General features: G+C 33.2%; 1 protein-coding gene across 2 annotated transcripts in view; it reads left to right on the top strand.

The window, feature by feature from the left end:
• KIF3A (kinesin family member 3A) overlaps window positions 1–21,113 on the top strand; it is a 61,130-nt gene extending 40,017 nt beyond the window's left edge. The window contains exons 9-19 of one of the 2 annotated variants that reach the window (XM_057490859.1): window positions 1,850–1,952; window positions 3,582–3,646; window positions 5,566–5,574; window positions 9,547–9,703; window positions 10,100–10,280; window positions 10,482–10,592; window positions 10,907–11,032; window positions 15,012–15,065; window positions 15,394–15,462; window positions 16,037–16,161; window positions 18,101–21,113. In XM_057490859.1, coding sequence (XP_057346842.1) covers window positions 1,850–1,952; window positions 3,582–3,646; window positions 5,566–5,574; window positions 9,547–9,703; window positions 10,100–10,280; window positions 10,482–10,592; window positions 10,907–11,032; window positions 15,012–15,065; window positions 15,394–15,462; window positions 16,037–16,161; window positions 18,101–18,149 — 1,049 coding nt within the window. In that variant the 3' untranslated portion in view covers window positions 18,150–21,113. The remainder of the gene's footprint in view (window positions 1–1,849; window positions 1,953–3,581; window positions 3,647–5,565; window positions 5,575–9,546; window positions 9,704–10,099; window positions 10,281–10,481; window positions 10,593–10,906; window positions 11,033–15,011; window positions 15,066–15,393; window positions 15,463–16,036; window positions 16,162–18,100) is intronic. The other variant, XM_036919191.2, reaches the window with a different exon arrangement.
• The last annotated feature ends 962 nt before the right edge of the window (window positions 21,114–22,075 follow it).

Genomic DNA, 22,075 nt, shown 5'->3' with positions numbered 1-22,075 from the left:
ACCGTTATTCTGTTTTTTTATCTCTATGAATTTGACTATTCTATTTGCTTCATATAAGTAAAATCACGTCATGTGTGTTTGGCTTATTTTACTTAGCATAATGTCCTCAAGGTTCATCCATATTGTAACATGTGTCAGAATTTCCTTCCTTTTTAAGACTGCATAATATTCCACTGTGTGTATATACCGCATTTTGTTTATCCACTCATCCATTGATGAACACTTGGGCTGCTTCTGCCTTTTGACTGTTGTGAATAATGTTGCTTTTGGGTGTACAAATATCTGTCCAAGTCCTAGCTTTCAACTCTTTGTGTATATACCCAAAAGTGGAATTGCTGGATCATATGGTAATGCTGACTTTATTTTTAACACATTTCATTTTGTTTATGTTCTTGACATTTGTTTTTATAATCCAGTTAATAGAATTCTATAATCTGGTTAGTACAGTTGATCATATAAACAATAAAAAAGTAGGCAAAACATTAAAAGTATAGTTTTTTTAACTTTTTATTTTGAAATAATCTTAGATTTATAGAAAACTTGCAGATATAGAGAGTTCCTATATATCATCACCCAGCTTCCTCTAATATTAAACATCTTACACAATCATAGTATAATTATTGACACCAGGAAATTTACATTGATACAAACTGATCAACTAATCTATAGATCATACTAAAATTTTGACAGTTTTTCCTCTAATGCCCTTTTTCCTCTAGTTCAGGATGCAATGTAGAATACATTGCATTTGGTTGTCATGTCCTCCTAGTCTCCTGCAGTCTGCATTTCCTCAGTTTTTCTTTGTTGTTTATGATCTTGAAACTTTTGAAGAGTACTAGTCATATAGTTGTAGAATGTCCCTCAATTTGGGCTTGTCTATAGTTCTCTTAATAATTCTGCAAGGTTTCTCCATTATAGATCTACAATTTTATTTTTTCTTATGTAATTAACATATATATTGTGGGGAGATACTTTGAGGCTAATACAAAGGTCCTGTATTTTTCCTACCCAGGCCTTAAAGTCATCTATTTCTCCTGGGTTCCTTTCATTGGAGAATGGTATTTAGAAACCAAGACTAGGGCAGTAGGTGTGCTCATTGCTACCAAGATGCCATTGTTTCTAGGTCTGAAGAACAAAATATTTTAATGAATTCCTTCTCCAAAGACTCTGTGATCTTTTTCCTTTCTTTATTTACAGATTCAAATATAGCTTTGTGGTTGGTGTATATTTTACTTTTTTTCCCAATTACCTTTGTTTTCTTAGACATTTCATGTGTGGACAGTAGTATTTTTAACTACTTTGAAGGTAATATAGTACTGATCTGTATTAATATTAGCTTAATCCCTTTTATTTGATTTTTGTTTTTTTAAATTAACATAATCTTTGTACAAATCAGCCCTTTTTCTTTAATGAATTTCTTGTAATATGGTCCTAAAAGTAGGATCACTTTGTTAAAATGACATTTTTATGGCTCTTAAAAAATATGCAGGTTGAATGAATTATTTAAAATCTTAAAACAGAAAACCAAGGAGAAAATGGTCTCCAAAAGTGATCAGATTATTAAAAGACTGAAACAGTAACTCCAACATATAATTTTTATATCTGTTTAGAACTGTATTAAAGTGATCATTTGAAATTTTAAATGGATTGGAATTTAACTTCTCTTTAGGAACTTTAAAAATAAAGCTTTTGTGTATATCATATCTATTTCTGAAGTTTGCATACCTGATATAATGTCTAGGAATACTACTATAAGGTTTATTTAGGACAATAAAAAGTTGATAAAGGCATTCTAAATAGCCAATGACATATTACAAATAAAAATCATTGTATTAAACTTATATTCAAGGAGAAGAAATATCAGGCTCTGATATCAGTGGTTCAGAAGAGGATGACGATGAAGAGGGTGAGGTTGGAGAAGATGGGGAGAAAAGGAAAAAAAGGAGGGGTAAGTTCTTTTTTGTGTTCTAGAAATTAACTGGGATTGCCACCTAATGATAATTTAACATTACTAAGGCAGTTGAGTGCATACCTTTTATTTTGCCATTTTTAGTTACTGTAGCAATTTGAACAGAGGAAGTATGCTATATACTTGATTAACTTTGTGTTATTTTTTCTTCTATATTGATCTCCCATTTATAGCTGAATCAGAATGCCATATGTTCTGTTTTTTTATCCTAGAATTCAGAATTGTAAAAATCTGTGATAATGGATATACCATTTTAAGATTTCATGTAGGGTTTTAATTTTGTGTGGGGACTTTCATCTTGTTAGGAACCTCAATTTTTTAGGAAGTTAGGATAATGCAGAATTTTTCTCAAGCATGATTAGGCTTTAGAAGTCTAAGTTTTCAAGTAATAAATTTGGAGATTCTGTATTTTAATTTCATTTTCATTATAAAATGTACTCTAATTCTTATTGTATTATGGGGCATTTGTTGCCAAGTGTGAATTAAGACTATGTTGACTGTGATAAAGATGTAGATAATATGCAAGAGGGAGAGAGACATATTATAATCGTGTATTTCAAAGCCTTTTACCCTATGTATTTATTTCAGAACTCTCTAACATTAATGTGGATCATTGTTTTCAAGCTAGTGCATATTTTGCTTGTCTTATGAAAATGATCTTGCTGAAAATAAACCCATCACTGCTTGATCAGGAGTCCCAGATTTATAAACTATAAAGATTCTATAACTTCAAGAGACAGGAAAAGAGTGATTTAGAGCAGGAGTTGGCAGAAAACAGTGTGCTGGCCAAATCCAGTCCACCACCAGCTTTGTGTATAAAATTTTTTTAAACAGCCATGCTCCTGTTTACATATGGTCTATGGCTTCTTTCACATGAGACTGTATGGCCCACAAAGTCTAAAGCACTTATTATCTGTCCCTTTACAGAAAATGTTTGCTGGCCCTTGATTTAGAGAAATGGTTTTGTGTTCACACCTATTTTTTCATGCACTATTCAAAGCTAAAGCAATTACTAGACTTAGTAAAAATAAAATTTTAAATAGAAAAAAATGCTACTGCTCAATATGTTAAAATGTTTAATAGTAAAATACCTTCCTTCTAGGCTTAGAAATTTTTTAATTTTCAATGAGCCTCTCAAAATTTTGCCTTGAAACCTTAAACATACATTATTATATCTGATGTTTTGGAGGAAAAAGAGTGAAATTGGAGACAAACCGACCTAAAGTGAAGAGCAATTTATCATTCCTATAATTTAACTGTGTATGACTTTAAATTTGACTCAGTTCCTTTAACTTATCAACCTAAATAGCTTAACTAGACTTAAATGTCACCAAATGACTTACTTACTTTTTATTCTTGTCATTCCAATCCCCTGAATTACTATGTTTTAGGTGAATAGTGGGGTTTGCTCATAGTAGATGCTTGAAAGAATACAGTTTCTAATTCCCCTGTGGCTTTGTAGTGAGAGTCTATGAATACATTTACCAAGACTGGTTTTAAGGGAAAATAAGTTTTGGTTCTTTAATACAAAGCTTGATTGTCCTTTAAAATTTTTCTCTGGAACTGGATTTGTCTTGTGCTCATTCCCTGGCCTTTGGTTCCCTCTGGGCAGCAGCAGAAGCTTGGGCGCCACCTGTTCTGCCCTAGAGAGGCCTCTGGATGAGTCCCTCCTAGTGAGTGGGGGCATTTAAACACTCCAGTGCTAACCCAGGGGCTTTGTCAGAGAAACGCTGCACCGTGCTGTCTGTCTTTACTTAAAGAATACGTGTTGGATTTCTCAGTAGAACAAAGCATGTGATGATTTCCGCCCTCTTCATTGCTTCCAGTTAACCATAGTTGTTAAAACATATGCTTAAGCTTATGTTTGAGACAATTAAAGAGAGATTCATGCTTTTGCAATTGAGATAATGTAAAGAGAGCAAGTAAGCTGTATAAAATAATAATTCTTTCGGTTCGTTTGTTGTGTTTCCTGATACATTTCTAATCCTAGTCAGTATAAGGGACATGTAATAGCAAATCCTGAATTCCTAGAAGTACACTAGTGCCCATTATAATATGTTTTACAGTTATAAAGATTTTATGCTAAGGTGTCATATTTTAGGGGTAATTTAAGATTAAAAGCTTCCAAATTTAAAAAAAAGTAAAGTTTGAAGCAAGTGAAGGAAAATTGAAGAGTACTTTATTTCAAATGGCCATCCCTATTTCTAAATTACCTGATTGATTTTAAGAAACTTTCTAAGGTCTGATTAGAGAATTCAAATTAATAAGAAGGTGCTTATGAAGGATCTATCTAAACTTACAGCAAACTTAAAGGTGTTTTTTTTTTTTATAAAGGTATTAGTGATATACAATCTTGTGAAGGTTTCACATGAGCAACATTGTGGTTATTACATTCACCCCTATTATCAAGTCCCCCCCACATACCCCAATAAAGTTACTGTCCATCAGCATGGTAAGATGCTACAGAGTCACTACTTGTCTTCTCGGTGCTTCCCGGCTGCATTATTGTGCTAATAATAATGCCCCTTACTCCCCTTCTCCCTCCCTCCCGACCCCTCCCCTTTTGGTAACCACAGGTCCCTTCTTGGGGTCTGTGAGTCTGCTGCTGTTTTGTTTCTTCAATTTTGCTTTGCTGGTGTACTCCACAAATGAGGGAAATCATTTGGTACTTGTCTTTCTCCACCTGGCTTATTTCAAGGAGCATAATACTCTCTTATCTCTAGCTCCATCCATGTTGTTGCAAATTGTATCTCTCCTTTTAAAAATATGAATGGCCTTCTTTACTATTCTTTGCTTGAGTCATCAGTTGATCATCTACCTCTGTAGAATCATTATTATAATTAATCTTAACAATGTACTAATAGATTGAATGCAAGTTTGTTATTATACAGGTGTACTTGACTTTATGCAACAAGTGGTTTTTCTGAAAAAACTTATAAATCAAGGTGGAAAATAAAATATGTTGGAAGAGCTTACTGTCATCTTTAAAAACTTCACTAAATCCTTTTGTTAATCAAGTAATCACTGCAAATTACTACAATCTAATTTATGTGTTTAGTTGATTGAAGTTTTGTGTTGGATTTTCTTAAAGGGGGACACACCTATAATGGATCCTTATATTAGAAGAAAATTGAATTGGGGAATTTTGAAAATGGACAATGTGAATTTTGCTACTTCTAATTTACTAATTTTTTAAATTGGCATGATTTCCTGTTTTACGCTTTTAGATTACTTCCCAGGTCTTAGCAAGTTTCCAATCCCGTGTCTACCGTTAGTATAACCTTAAGTGCTGAATTATATGTGTAGGAGTTTGGGAGTCCATGTGAACTCTTGAGATTGATTTGAATTGTAATCTTAGACTAAATTAATCTTCATATTATCCTTGTTTAAATTACATCTCTGTGATGAATATGCTTTTCTTTTTAAATAAAACTGCTGTATTTCAATTTTGATAATGATTTATTTCTATACTTATAAATAAATGCTATTATACATTTTTCTTTATTCTACAAGAGAAATAATGTTTTTCTTTTTTCCTCCTCATCTCTGTGCATGTGCTTCCTGTCTACGATTTGCTTACTACTTCTTATTGAAAGACCAAGCAGGTTGGTGTGATTGATTTGCACTCCATGTTGTACAATTAATTAAACTATAAAGAACTTTTTATTTAACCATGTTACATTTTTTTAATTTGAGAATTTTTTATGAGGTAAGTATCCATCTTTTGTATTTAGAAAAAAACTTCGTTTTTCTCAAAAAAATGTTTATTTCAGTTTTTATTGAGGAAGATATTAGAAACATTCTAGTTTTCCAAATGATTTTTTTTTAGGGGAATTATTTAGAAATATTAGAGTGACAGTGACAAACACATGGGATGTTCCAGACTTAATTAACAAAGTAGACAAAAATAAACACATCACCGAAACCAGATGGCATAATCTTTTTCCTAAATTCTTAAAGACAAATTTTGGGAATATAAATATAAATGATTTCACATTCAGGCATTTTTCTTCTCTTTTTTAAAAGCAAGGAATCAAAAGCCTACTTATGCCCATGGGTGCTCATGTAATGAAAACAAAATTAATCCAATTAATACTTCCCTGAAATTCTTCCTTTTAACTTTACCTTCAGCAAAGAACAATTAAAAATATTACTATTCATGTTTGGCTTAATTAAATACTCTGTGACAGTAACATTAAACTATTTACTACAATTTTATTCTAAATTCTCTTAGGCAATACTTAAAGAAGGGTTTTTAGTTTGATTGGTTGATGTCACATTTTTTTCCCCTCCCCAGATCTCATGTTTCTTAAGTGCTTGGTTAGGAGAATTGGTACATATTCACATTTAGCTTAAAATATTATTTGTGGAGAAGTATAATGATTTATTAGTATAATTCTGGTTACAATAATATGGTAGTTAAATATTGGACTTTTGAAATTGAACCTAGCTGTATATGCATGGCCATCTTTATGGAAATGTTATAAGAGCACAAGATTTTTACTGCTAGACCATCAGTTTGAAAATATTACTGGAATGGTTTTGAATAATAATTCAGACATAGTTGTAATTCATCAATAGGCATGTCCTTTTTGTATTTTACATATAAAATATTTTTATTTCACTGCATTAATGGGTTTTGAAACTATGTGTTTTTTAACTGTTAGCAAAACAATTAGAACCCTAGAAGCCTAAAATATTAATATACATGTTGATCATATCATTTCCTCTGTACCATTAGTGTTCATATCTTCAAACATACAGGGTTTTTGTCTTTGTCTTAACATATTTGCTATTTTTTCTTTAAATATTTGTAATTCTGAGGTGGAAAGGAAGTTATGATTTTTAATGCATGAACTTATATTTTTCCGCTTCAGATTTCTGAGAAATAGTATTATTACCAATGGGAAATCCTTTCTAGGAATTCATTGGGAATAGGAGTTAGATTACTTTATAAAATAACTTTTTAATAGTGTAATTCAGAATGTTCAACACAGGTAACTGTGCCAAAGAAGCCACTAGAATCAGGCCTGTATCCTGACTTTTGGAATGCAATTAATCACACCACACCAAAGTATGCATTTGGATCACTGCTTTTATTTACTCTCTTGTTTCGTAGCTTAGGTTTGCTTTGGTCTTATATTTCTGTAGAAATGAAGGATAATATATTTTAAACTCTCGAATTTTTAAATATAATTTTATTGTAAAGAATTAAAGCCTATATGAATGATTCTTTGTCTCATAGTTCCTGAAAGGATATATTCACATATTCACATAATATATCTCCCTCATCATTTCTCAGTTCTCTTTTTTTGGTAGCAGGAGGGGTTGGCTTCCGGGTGGAAACATTAACAATTTGTAAACTCTTCTGGTTTGTACTCTTCTGTGGTCCTTTGGGAAGGAAGTTAAGAATGACAAAAAGCTTTCAGGAGAGCCTGAGACCAATTCTACGAAAAGTTTGATTGTTTTTCTGAAGGAAAAGTATGTTTCAAAGAAATTGTATTACCAGAAATGAATTGTCTTTCATAAGTGGTTTCATAACCTCTTTAATAAGCTAGTTTCTATTTTCTCTTTTTGGTTTTTCATTTTAATTTCATGATTTTGAAATTCATTCAGTAAACTTTTGTTGAACACCTATTTTATGTATATAAAACACTCTATTAGACGTAATCAAAATGATCACCTGGAACCTGTATTTTCATCTTTATTATTTGGTAGTGTTTCTACTTTTGTTTGACACTTGGCATGTTTAATTGGCTTACGGAGATTTTGGATCCTGAGTTTGACATGAAAATGATCTATGTTAGTTATTCAGTTAAGATATGATGTGTCATGACAGCTTAGCAACTGTAAAATGCCTGGTTAATTACTGTGTAGAATTTCTTCCTTTAAAAGTATATACTATGAAATAGAGTGCTTTCATGTAATTTTATTAAACAAAAATTTCAGAAAAACTGAAGATATCTATTAAAACTACTTTATACAAATTCTGCCTGATATTTTTATCTGTGCATTTTTTTTTTTACCAATATGTGACTTTTATTTACCCATTTATTTATTTATTTATTTATTTATTTAATATTTGAGAGGGCATCTCTCATATTTATTGATCAAATGGTTGTTAACAACAATAAAATTCTGTATAGGGGACTCAATGCACAATCATTAATCAATAGTCTCCAATCTTCTGAAGCATAATGAGCAAATTCTTACATGGTGAACAAGTTCTTACATAGTGAATAAGTTCTTACATGGTGAACAGTACAAGGGCAGTCATATCACAAAAACTTTCGGTTTTGATCACGCATCATGAACTATAAACAATCAAGTCAGATATGATTATTCATTTGATTTTTATACTTGATTTATATGTGAATCCCACATTTCTCCCTTATTTTTTTTTTTAAATAAAATGCTGAAGTGGTAGGTAGATGCAAGCAAGATAAAGGTAGAAAACATAATTTAGTGCTGTAAGAGGGCAAATGTAGATGATCAGGTCTGTGCCTATAGACTAAGTATTAATCCAAGCTAGACAATGGCAACAAAACATCCACAGATGCAGAAGATTTCTCTCAAAACGGGGGGGGTGAGGTTCTAAGCCTCACCTCTGTTGATCCCCAATTTCTCACCTGATGGCCCCCCTGCGACTGTGCCTGTCTTAGGTTGTTCCTCCTTTGAGGAATCTTACCCGTCTCTGGCTAACCAGCCGTCTTCCAGAGCCATACAGGGAAATGTAAAGTTGGTAAGTGAGAGAGAAGCAATATTCTTTGAAAAGGTTAGCTTTTTACTTCTTTGCAGATTTATGCCCTGTGACTTCTATGCCCAGCATTTGTCTTGAGGTATCTTTACCACTTGGAAGAATTATGATACTCGGAAATTTTCGATATGAGGCACGAATTCTACTAAAGGGTTGTAATTAGGAAGGAAGAAGAAAAGCTATAGAAGTAGCAGATGGAAGAAAACATGGGAAAATTGATTATTTCTTTGACATAATTTCTTGTAGAGTAACATAAGCATGTATAGGTTTTAACAAACTACTAATTAAATTGCGTACACACATTAACAGAATAGGAATACAGATTCATAACAAAAGCAGACCTACAATTACCAGCCATATTTTTTACTCATTTATTTTAATAAATTTTGGGGAAGTATTTTGAGAAAGCACTTGATTTTGTATCTGGTTTTCAGAAAAAAGTAACTAAATAAACATAGTTTTTTTACCATGTATGTTATTTGGAGATACATGGATCTTTGCTTTTTAATTTTTTTGGCTTTCCCATTAATCAGTCTTTCTCTCTCCTTCTTGCTCATCTGTTTTGCTTCTCTTTCACTTTGTTCTTAGTTATCATTGTACAATTGGGCAGCACTTTGAATTTAGCAATTGGTTATAAAGTTCATCTAGCAATATAATAAATAGAAATACAGTTAAATAAATACAAAATATATTATTCAATTGATTTCCTTAAAATGTTGATATTTATTATTGAGGAATGTATCTTGTGTATTGAAGAAAATTTATGCCAGTCTGAAACATTGATTCTGAAGTGATTGTTGCAATTGAATGACTCAAATAGGTAAAAAGAAAGTCTCCCCAGATAAGATGGTTGAAATGCAAGCAAAAATTGATGAAGAGAGAAAAGCACTTGAAACAAAGCTTGACATGGAAGAGGAGGAAAGAAACAAGGCTAGAGCAGAATTAGAGAAACGGGAAAAAGATCTTCTTAAGGCCCAGTGAGTATTAACTTAATTGAGATGGATTCGTGATTTAAATTTCTCATATTTTTCATAGGATATGTAAGCAAGAAACTTGAATAGTAACTAAAAAGCTTGATTTTTGTCTCAAGAGTAGGTATTTTTTGGATAAAAGGTTTCATGGTATGTGTTGCATTTCTAAAAATCTGTTTGGATTATTTTATCTATGTGGGAGGAAAAAATATCAGTGAATTTAAATTAGTTATAGATTAAATCATGAATTAATACTGCACAGTGATATAATTTGGTAGAGATATTACATAATTATATTCTGCTTTGAAATTTTATATCCAAATTCTTGTTGAATTTGGGGAAATGATATTAGTAGATCAGTAGATAATTGGTGGATGTAGATATTCTCATTTTAATCAACAGACAAGAGCATCAGTCTTTGCTAGAAAAATTATCTGCCCTGGAGAAGAAAGTAATTGTTGGTGGGGTTGATTTGTTGGCGAAAGCTGAGGAACAAGAGAAACTTCTTGAAGAATCTAATATGGAACTGGAAGAAAGGAGGAAAAGAGCAGAGCAACTTCGTAGAGAACTTGAGGAAAAAGAGGTAATGTGACTTTGTTTTTGATTGACTCTGCTTAAGGTATTAAACCTTTCTAGCGAGAAGCTAGATAACTGTATCAATTAAATTTTAAAGCAGATTATTGATTACTTTGAAACATAATAGTTGCTAAATATATTTGTTAAAAAATTGAATTTATGGTTTAATGAAGAAAATTATTTTTAAGTTTATTAAATTTTGTCATAGCAAGAGCGCTTGGATATTGAAGAAAAATACACCAGTTTGCAAGAGGAAGCTCAGGGAAAGACCAAGAAATTAAAGAAAGTTTGGACTATGCTGATGGCTGCAAAGTCAGAGGTTGGTCTTTAGAAATCACCTGCTAATGTGATTCTGAATTTTTTTTAAAAATAATTAATTTGATTAAGTATGATTAAGAATCCTAAAGGAGTCATAATGTATGCTTACAATTCTAAAGATAAAATTTATTTCCAACCTTAACTGAAGACATGGAATGAATATGCATGTCATGATATGTCATTCTGTCCATTGCTTTTGTGAGAGAACTGGGTAAGCTTTCACAAGGTTTCTTAGACCAGTACCTTATGTCAGATGGAACTATTTTGTATTTGAAATCTTGTTTATCCTTAATATTTTCATTGACTGTCTGGTAGATGGCTGATCTCCAGCAAGAACATCAGAGGGAAATTGAAGGCTTACTGGAGAACATTCGACAACTTAGCCGGGAGCTTCGACTTCAGATGCTTATTATTGATAACTTTATACCTAAGGATTACCAGGTAAGAGGGAAGTTGTCTGATCTAGATATTAGATCACTTGGCTAGGGTTAAGGAATAAGGAAATATGATTTCTAATTTGACTGGTAGTAAATACTTATATTTCAGTTGTCAATGATAAAATTTTCCTCAACTAATACCATCACATCCACTTCACTGTTGGTGGAAATGTAAATTAGTGCAGCCACTGTGGAAAGCAGTATGAAGGTTCCTCAAAAAACTAAAAATGGAAACACCTTATGACCCAGCATTCCATTTCTAGGAATTTACCCAAAGAAAACAAAATCACTAATTTAAAGATATATGCACTCCTATGTTTAGCACAGCATTATTTACAATAGCCAAAATATAGAAGCAACTTAAATGTCCATTTAAGTTGTTAATTTAATATATAATTTTCTGTTTGAGTATTTAAGTATCTGAGTAAGAATTTCTCAGCCCTTTGGAGGAAACCAGATTTATGTAATTGCAGTCAGAATCAAGATTTAAGTCCTGTTCATTCATTCAATAGCCTTTTACTCTATAAATAGAATAAACGGATTTCCTATGCTAACCTTTTCTCCCTGCTTATGGTTGCTAATTTTGTGTGTGTGTGTTAAAATACAAATAACATGAAATTTACCATTTTAACTATTTTTAAGAATACAGTTCAGAGACATTAAATACATTCACAATGTTGTATAACCATCACCACTATCTGCCTTCAGGTGGATGCTAATCTGTTTGTTGTTTATTAAATTGAAGTACATGTAATAAATGCATAAATCTTAATGAACTTTGACATGTGTATATACTCATGTAACCATCACCCAGATCAAGATATCAAACATTCTCACTAATTTTTTTCCCCTTCACCTATTTCACCCATCCCCTGACCCTACTACCCACTGGCAAGTATCAGTCAGTTCTCTGTGTTTATGAGTCTATTTCTATTTGTTCATTTGTTTTGTTTTTTAGATTCCATATGTAACTGAAATGATAAGGTATTTGTCTTTCTTCTGTCTCACTTATTTCACTTAGAACAATACCCTCTAGGTCCATCCATGTTGTCAAAAAATGGCAAGATTTCATTCTTTTTTATGGCTGAGTAATTTTCCATTGAATACATGTACCACATCTTCCTTATCCATTCATCTATTGATGGACATTTAAGTTGCTTCTATATTTTGGCTATTGTAAATAATGTTGTGCTAAACATAGGAGTGCATATATCTTTAAATTAGTGATTTTGTTTTCTTTGGGTAAATTCCTAGAAATGGAATGCTGGGTCATAAGGTGTTTCTATTTTTAGTTTTTTGAGGAACCTTCATACTGCTTTCCACAGTGGCTGCACCAATTTACATTTCCACCAACAGTGTAGGAAGAACCTCACCAACACCTGTTATTCTTGTCTTTTGGATAGTGGCTACTCTGACTGGTGTGAGGTGATACCTCATTGTGGTTTTGATTTGCATTTCCCTGTTGATGAGTGATGTTGAGCATGTTTTCATCTGCCTGTTGTCTGTCTGTATGTCATCTTTGGAAAATGCCTATTCAAGTCCTCTGCCCGTTTTTTAATTGGATTATTTGGGGTTTATTTGGTGTTGAGTTGTATGGGTTCTTTATATATTTTGGATATCAGCTACTTATCAAATATATCATTTGAAAATATCTTCTCCCATTCAGTATGTTGCCTCTCTGTTTTGTTGATGGTTTCCTTTGTTGTGCAGAAATTTTAGTTTGATGCAGTCCACTTGTTTATTTTGCTTTTGTTTCCCTTGCCTGGGGAGACTTATCCAGCAAAAAAATTACTAATGTTGATGTTTAGGAGTTTACTGTCTTTGTTTCCTTTTAGGAGTTTAATGATTTCAGGTCTTCCATGCAAGTCTTTAATCCATTTTGAATTTGTATTTGTGTATATGTAAGACAGTGATCCTGTTTCATTCTTTTGTGTGTAGCTGTTTTCCCAGAACAATTTATTGAAGAGACAGTCTTTTCCCCATTGTATATTCTTACCTCCTTTGTCATATATTAATTGACTGCATAAACATGGGCTTATTTTTGGGCTCTCTATTCTATTCCATTGATCTATGTGTCTGTTTTTGTGCCAGTATACACTGTTTTTGATTATTGTAGCTTTGTCATATACTTCGAAATCATGGATCATGGTTCCCCCTGCTTTGTTAATCTTTTTCAAGATCACTTTGGTTGTTTGGGTCTTTTGTGGTTCCATGCAAATTTTAGGATTATTTGCTCTAGTTCTTTGAAAAATGCTATTGGTATTTTGATAGGGATTGCACTGATTCTGTAGATTGCTTTGGATGTATGGCAATTTTAACAATATTAATTCTTGCTATTCGTAAGCATGGAATATTTTTCCCATTCATTTGTGTCATCTTCAATTTCATTCATCTTTGTCTTACAGTTTTCAGAGTACAGATCTTTCACCTCCTTGGTGAGATATATTCTTAGGCATTTTTTACTTTTTGATGTAATTATAGTTTATTTTATTTTTATTTATTTTTATCGAACTATAGTTGGCAATATTATATTGGTTTCAAGGATACAACACAGTGATTGGACAGTTATCTACATTATTAAATTCTTACCCCAACTTTTGTCATTACTATCTGTCAACATAGAAAGATGTTACAGAATTGACTATATTCATTGATGTAATTGTAAATGGGATTGTTTTCTTAATTTCTCTTTCTTCTAGTTTGTTATTTGTATATAGAAATGCAACAAATTTCTGTATATTGATTTTTATATCTTATGACTTTACTGAATTCATTTATTCTGATATTTTTTTGGTGGAGTCTTTAGGGTTTTCTATATATAGTATCAGGTCATCTGCAAATAGTGACAATTTTACTTCTTATCAATTTGAAAACCTTTTATTTCTTTTCCTTGTCTGATTGATGTGGCTAGGACTTCCAGTACTATGTTTAATGAAAGTGGTGGTGAGAGTGGTCATCTTTGTCTTGTGCCTGATCTTAGAGGGAAAGCATTCCACAATTAAGTGTGATATTAGCTGTGAGTTTTTCATGTATGGCCCTTTATGTTGAGGTATGTTCCTTCTATGCCCACTTTGTTGAGAGTTTTTATCATGAATGGATGATGCATTTTATCAGATGCTTTTTTCTTCATCTATTGAAGTGATCATATGGCTTTTATTTCTTTTTGTTAATGTGATGTACCACATTGACTGATATGCAGATATTCATCCAAGATGGATGCTAATTCATAATATTAATATAATTTTAAAATCTGTCTCTATTTTTCTTTAACCCAAATTTCCATCGTCCAGTACATTTTAGTAAACTAACATATTGAAATTTTTTTTTTATTAAGGTATCATTGATATACAATCTTATAAAGGTTTCACAAGAAAAACAATGTGGTTACTACATTCACCCTTATTATTGAGTCCCCCCATACCCCATTGCAGTCACTGTCCATCAGTGTAGTAAGATAACATTGAATTTTTAAGAATTTATTTTGACTATATAACTTTAAGACATTTGTCTGAATATAAACCTTAGTATTTTTTTTCCTTTGGACCTCAGATGCACAGAATTATTGTTTTTGGTTCATGGTACACTGTCCTTATTAGTCCCTGGATGGTCTGCTTTTACTTAGTTATTTTGTAGTGAACTCATCACCCAAAAAGAAAGCTAGGACCGTGACAGTAACCTACGTCTAACCAAGTGGTTTCCCTCTCCCCTCTTCCATCTCTTTGGCTCTTCTGACTTGAGGTAACCATCATCCTGAATCCCATGTTCTTCATTTTCTTTTCATTTTTATACAGTTTAATTCCATCTTTTTATATCCCTTACAAGTATATATTTTTTAATTTATAAAAAGGATATCATGAAGTATATAATGTTTTGAGACTTAACTTTTTCATTGGATATGTAAAGATTTCAGTTCCATGAATATATTTCAATATTTTAAATGTTATTAAATACTAAAAGTAGACCATCTTTGACTCTTTTAAAAGGAAATGATTGAAAATTATGTCCATTGGAATGAAGACATAGGAGAATGGCAGCTAGTGAGTATTACCTTTATTGTTTATGAAATATTTATTGAGTACTTCCTGTAGACTAAGAATTGTGCTGGCTGCCGTGGGGGGGAAGGTGATCAGGATGATGAATCAGACGAAAGTCCAGCAGGGTGAATGAGATGTGTTTCTGATTAACTGTGTTATTCAGTGGAAATGGGGTAGTTTGGGGCTGCATAGGACTGAATGACCTCTGGGTCCCTTTCTGTTCCAGCATTTAAATCATGTTTTATGAATGTTTATCTCATAGTGATTTGCTTTATTCACAATATTCATTGCTAACTAAGATAATTCTCCTCCCTCTTTTTCCTCTTTTGAGAAATGTGTTGCCTATACAGGAAATAACATGAGGAAGCAGACTCCAGTCCCTGATAAAAAAGAGAAGGATGTAAGATTGCTTTTTTTTTGAAACTAAAGTTGTTTCTTTAAAGGAATGTGGGTCACTAAACTGTATTGCCACGATGTTTACTAATCATCTATGCTGAAAAATAGGCTAGTCTTTTGGGAATAGAGGTTCTAGGATGTGTGAGTGCTGGAGTAGGTCTGCTCACCTCCAGCCGAGATGGCAGGCTTATCGCTTCTGCCGCAGGAGCGGCATGGAGTCGTCTTCGGAGCACTCTCCCCACCGCCTCCCCGGGTCACGGGGATGTGATTAGATACTGGAGTGCGTCTGCCCTTTTCAAAGCTAGTCCTAGTCTTGGGCCTACAAGAGGAAGTAGCAGCTTTAGGGAAAACAGCAACAGTTTTTCTCTACTACTAAGGAATTTAGAGTGTGGGGCTTTGTGTTCACCAACCCTTGCTAAAATGCATTCAGATAAATGGCATTAGAAGATCTTTTTTAGACATTTATTTGGTCTCGTCTTCTGTGGCTTTTTTCTAGGTATTTATTCAGTGTTCTAAATCTTCCCCCAAGTCTGGTTTAAATCCTTCCTTGTAAGAGTGTCTTGTGTTTGTTGACATAGCCCTTTGAAGTGGACCTTTCCCATGTGTATCTTGCCTATACCGAGGAGAGCCTACGGCAGTCCTTGATGAAATTAGAGAGGCCTCGGACTGCAAAGGGAAAAGCGAGGCCAAAGACGGGGAGAAGGTAAGGACTGTCTTTGAATTCCAGGACATAAAGGTAGTGAGATATTCCAATTAGAGACTTAGTTAATAACTATTTTGGCTGATTAATTAAATACATATCAAAGTCCTTAAGTAGTTACAATTTGAGTAAATAAAATCTGGCTAAAGAATTAAGGTTTGCCAACTTTGTTAGCCCTCCTGAGTAATTAAATCTATTTTTAATTTATTTTGTTCTTTCCAAATGTATAAGCCATCTACTGTCTTATTCCTTAATTCTTACACTACTTCTAGTGAGATGCTAATTAACCTGCCGGGTTAGATGTCTGAGGTATTGATTGTTTTCAGCTGCATTTTTTTCCTATCATAAACATTACCCCAATAACCTTGATTTCCTTAGTCACTAGTTAGTGAAAACGTCTCTGACCACCTTTCCCTGTTCTTCTGATGCTGGTTTTGACTGCTGAGTAGTCTGTATGAATTATACCACAAGCCAGGGAAATCAGGGTGTGAAGGCCGTGGTTGGAGCTAATTTCTCTTCTCCCTTTTCTACATCAAGTACTCTTTAGCTTGTTTAAACTGATTGTAAGATTTTGGGGCTCCTGAAATGATAGGAAATAATCTTATTTTTCCTCCTACTTGAATACCTTAGACTTCGAGTTATGTGTAGGGTGAAGTTGTATGGTTTTATTATTTATATGTTATGTAATCTCATAGACGTAACCTAGTATTTGTGAATTTAGGACTATTGTACTTGGGGAGAAGGAATCAGTAGCCTATTAAAAGTATACAAATTTTTACATTCTTTAGCATTTGGATGCCAGGGGTTAAAAACTTCGTGTGCCAACAGAAGCTGTGCATGTACTATTAATGAATGAAGCAAATCCGTTCAAAGACACAGATCCCTTTAGGTCTTTCACTTTTACATTCTAATAGAGATGTTTTCGTCTTAACTGCGTTTAGTAAGAAAAATAGCATCGAGTGTAATCATGAATGGTTGGTCTTGGCGTAGGAGGAACATGGGCAGCGGTAGGGCCGGGGCAGATTGTGGAGAGCGGCCTGTCTGAAGTGACTGGCTTCTACCCTGCTGCTGGTTAATTTGGGGAAGAGGGCCTATCATTTCTGGATCTTCTTGTTTCAAGAATACTATTTATATGAGATCTCTCTGTTTTTAGCTGCTTTTTTTAAACTATGTGGACCTAAAATAAATAACTTGATAAGGTATAAATAAAGTTTTCAGACTTCTCATTTAAAAATATTTATTTTGGTTTAATTAACCTAAAAAATAGTGTAAGACAGCATTAGATGAACCTAACCCAGCATCACTGTGTACCAGAATTAGCCTCTGTATTATAAAATCAGTAGATGGCCATAAACATAGACAAATACACATAATAAGTGGTTTACTGATGCATTACATTACATGATAATGTTCAGTGCCATATATTCCTCATTAGAAATACATAGTTCAGTGTGCTAGGCAAAATCGCAATAAACACAGTACGTTAATACAGCATTTCTGTCAGTCCTTACACTTGTCTGTGAGGTGTTGTCTCAGATGATCTGTGCCTCTGATTTTCACGGAATAAACCTGCACCTTCAGCACACCCCAGAAGAGATCATGAATGGGTTCAGATTTGGCAAGCATGCAGCCCACTTGGCCTGGCCATGTTGTCTAGTCTAGTTTTGGAAATTACCATCTCCTCCGTCCCTTGCCACTCTGGGTGCTGGCACAGAGTGCAGTGCCCTTGCATGCTCTTGCTCATACTCTAGGTCACCTGCCCCTAGCCTGAAAAGGCGGGTAATATAATAGAATATAAGCTCTTAAATGGTCAACCACGTCAAACCTTGGTCTGTTTCTACACTGTATGATTACCTTGTATAGTCTACTACATAATGTAAAATGTGTGAAAGTCAGTCCTTTAGGAAAGCATTCATGTTTTCTTTTTCTCTTCCCCAAACAGAAAGCGTTCTGCAAAGCCTGAAACTGTAATTGACTCTTTACTTCAGTAAATGTTACAGACTCAATCACAATAAAAATTAGTGATATTTTCTTGCCTGGACAGAAATCTTTAAAACACTGAAAATTTTTGTGTAATTTCAAATAACAGAAGCTATAAATCATGGAGTAAGAGTGGAACTAATAATTTGCCTAGTAACTTTAAGTTTCTTTATATTAATATAATATTAAAATTGTACAACTGGTAATTCAAATTGTTGTATTACTCTTCAGTTTATACTGTGCAGTGACGTTGGGGAAACAGCTCATGCTATGGAGGATTGCAGTTTGAGTGTATACATGTATCTGCTAATAATTAACTACCATATATACCAATAACCAGATAGTCAAAACAGCAAAAAATGTATGTGGCCTGATTGCACACAGAAAGTAGTAGATCTGCTTATCCTGTATTGTCCTGTTGTATATGAATGTATGGGTTGCATATCTAAGAAATGATTGAATACTAACACCCACCCAGCTTGTTAAATATGTTCCAATTTTTATACTAACATTCATTGTATTTTAGGTATTAGATGACTAATCTTATTGATCTGCAGAAAATTTTGTAATTCAACAGCTAGTATTTGGAAATACAATGTTTAAAAAACAAGAATTGAACGCCGTTTCATCTGGACCTCTCTTGACCTTTTTTGCCACTTTGACTTCAAGTGTAAAATGCTTTTTTGTTTTGGTTTCATGGTCTCCTGAAACATTGAATTTGTACCTAAATATGAAGAAGTCACAGTTGCACAAAATTAAGAAGCTAAATACTGGTTACTAATCTTTGCCCATATGTGTATATTTTTTAAAGTTCAGTTTGAAGTATGACTAATGGATGCTATCTTGTGTCTGAGTTCTAAATTTTGGTAGAAATTGCTCTGTACCTTCCAGTTGAGAAAGGTCTCCATTTTCCAGAAAAAGCAACCAAACCAAGAAAAATACCTTTTAATCCTTTGCCTTTAAAACGCTGTTTTTCTTCATATTTTATAAGTAGAAAATATTCTTCCTTGAACTTCTTCTTTTGACAAAACTAATTAGACCATGTTCCTCTAAAAATAAAAATTATTTTTATTTTATAGCAAAATAAATTGTTAAGTGTTAGATTGTTTCTTTTATTGGCTGCTTACAATTCTTAAGTTTTGCTACCCCTGAACCATTAATATATCTTCTGTGAGTTTTAAAATTATGTAATCAGCCCTGACACACATTGTTTGCAAGCTTTGAGACTTCATAAATTAGTATTTATAAAATTAACATGAATGTTTTTAATTATAAAGCTGTAGAATAAGGATGAGTGTAGGTGACTTACTTTTGAGATGGTGGTAAAAGTGTGCCCAGAAGTTTAAAGTACATTCCAAAGGTGATGTACTAAAGGTGGTACCCTGTGTATGGTGAATATTTTCTAGGTGATAAGAATTGCATTTAACTGGCAGCATTTTCTTTGTAATATGTAAGATAGATAGAAGTTTATAATTTTAATCTGTGAGGCATTGTTTAGGTACTATGAAGACCTGAGGTGAATTGTGTATTGTAAAAGCTTTGTGTGAGAAGAATATCTTGGCAATTGTAGATGCATATTTAACTGTTAGTAATTACTCGAGAGAAATCTTAATTTTGCCAATAGAAAAAGAAGAGGAATACTTCTTTTAAAAGTCCATGTTTCTAGCCATTAATCGTCCAGTTAATAGGAAAGGAATAACATTGCATTAAGCTTTAAAACATTATAGAAAGTTGAAGCCAGTGTGTTAGATTTTATTTCTATTCCACTACATTGCAGGGGAAAAAAATGAAAAAAAGAAATCTATAAAAAGTCAACACACCGAGAAATTTGAAAAACAGGCTGCTTTAGCATTTTTAAAAAAGCATTTACATTAGAACTGATTATACCAGAAGGACATTATTCATCTTTTGAAATACCAAAATGAGATATTTGAGCCAGGCCTGAATATCCATATGAAAACACAAGACACTGACTTTACAACTGTTCGTGTAGTTTCAAGTGTAGCAGTTCTTGTGGTTTCTTCACATTTACTATACCTTTGTCCACAAATGAAATCTTTTGTTACTTCAGTGTTAATTTCATGAAAGGATGTAGATAAACTTGCTCATTATTTGAAATAAGTAATAGATTTAAATGTCACATATAAGTAGGTTATTGAGTGGGTATTTTTTTCCTCTTTAAAAAAGTAGTATTTATTTATTAAAAGGAGCTTGGTAGAATGTTATTTGTAGTATATTCTTTAATAAACCATATATAATTATATACGCTAATAATGAGGATATTAAAATAGTCTTCATTTTTTTTGTAAAGTTCTTGAAAAGTATAAGATTGTAATCAGGGGTGGGGCTGGTCTGCATCTATGTGTTTGCTCCACAAGTAGAAACTATTTGATAAGCTATGTCATCTAATTTCTGAGAAAAGGGGACCTTTTTTTTTTCAGCAAGAACTTTAAGGTTACTTGGGGGGTGCTGCTTCATCTGTAACATGCTTTTAAAATTATGATTATTGTTTGGGGGTTGTTTTTTGTTTTGTTTCTTTTTAGTCTTTTAAAAATATCTTTCCCCTTAACTCAAGGAAAGTCCCTCTCTTTCCTACAGGGCTGTGAATTTGGAGTGGGTAGAGTTTACATTTAAGCACGCCAGTGTCTGTTCAGTTTCTTAATGTATACATCTGTTTTCCTTTTTAGTTATTTTTTGTTTTTAAAATGCTAGAAGAAAACATAGATCTTCCTAGTGCCTTTGAACTTATACTGTAATCTAATTTAAATAATTAATTTAATAGCATTACTTCAATAGCATTACTCTAATACTGTATACTGGCCAAAATGACAAGTTGTACAATGGGGTTTGTTGCATTTATTTAAAAAGCCACACTTCATTTGTATTTTATGTATAAATTGTGTTGTTCAATTTGTATATATTGATATTGTGTGTATACATTCAGCATGGCTAAATAAATAAAAATCTTCACCTAATGTCTGTAGTAGTAGTCTTTTTCTTTACTGAACTATTTTTGTGTTTACATCCATCCTGATATTAATAGGCAGGTTTTTTTGTGCATCGCATCTCAATTTCAAATATTTGAGAGAGGCCTATGTGATTTTACTGTCCATCTTTAAATAGAAATCATCATGAATCAGAAACCTGGGAGAGGTTTCTAAATGTGCTTCTTCTCATTGACAAAATTTATTTTCACTAAAAATATTTTTAGCCAAGCTTTATCATTTTCATCAGGTATTTGAGAACAGAAGCTTAAAGAAATGTGTGTGCAGAATATATCTCACTAAAAGGCGAAAGGAGACATTTCTTGGTGGTAATAATATGTCTTTCAAAAACTTAATGAACTTAAAATATCTTCAGAACAATAGCATTGCTTGGATTATTATTAATCATGTGTTCTTTTGACAAACATTTACTGATTACCGAGCTCTGTGCTAGGCACCCCTAAGAAATTTGCAGTGGACCTTGATTTGTTGGCAAGTGAAAGGAAGGGAGCGACACACAGCAGCAATTCACCGGAGAATTCCGCTTTATTGGGGAAAGGTGCTGGGTTATATAGGAAGGGGCATGGGGTGGTTGTGGTGTTACTTCTACGGGGCTGGTGGCTATTGGCTAGGTGCTGGGATTGGGAGGGGGGCGAGGGATGATTGGGCTTCAGGTGGTGCCGGCGGGAACCGAGGACTCGGAAGAGAAGCAGGAGGTTCGCCATCTTATGGGTGGGGGCCCTTCAGCAAGTTTCAAAGACTTAAATGTATATTTGCATAGCAATAGAGAATTGTCCTGCCATTTCAGGGCTCACTCTCTTCCTTTTCCCCACTGCCAGCTCAAGTAAAACTCTCACATGTGTGTAGAATGTTAAAATTAAAGGGCTGCCATGGCATATGCAAGATAATAAATAGTGCTGCTGCACACCTATTGCTCCTCCTCCACGGCTGAG

Source organism: Manis pentadactyla, chromosome 13, assembly GCF_030020395.1.
Source record: "Manis pentadactyla isolate mManPen7 chromosome 13, mManPen7.hap1, whole genome shotgun sequence".
Taxonomy (NCBI): Eukaryota; Metazoa; Chordata; class Mammalia; order Pholidota; family Manidae; genus Manis; species Manis pentadactyla.
The sequence above is the reverse complement of the archived record's forward strand: the minus strand, read 5'-3'. Positions and strand labels throughout refer to the sequence as shown.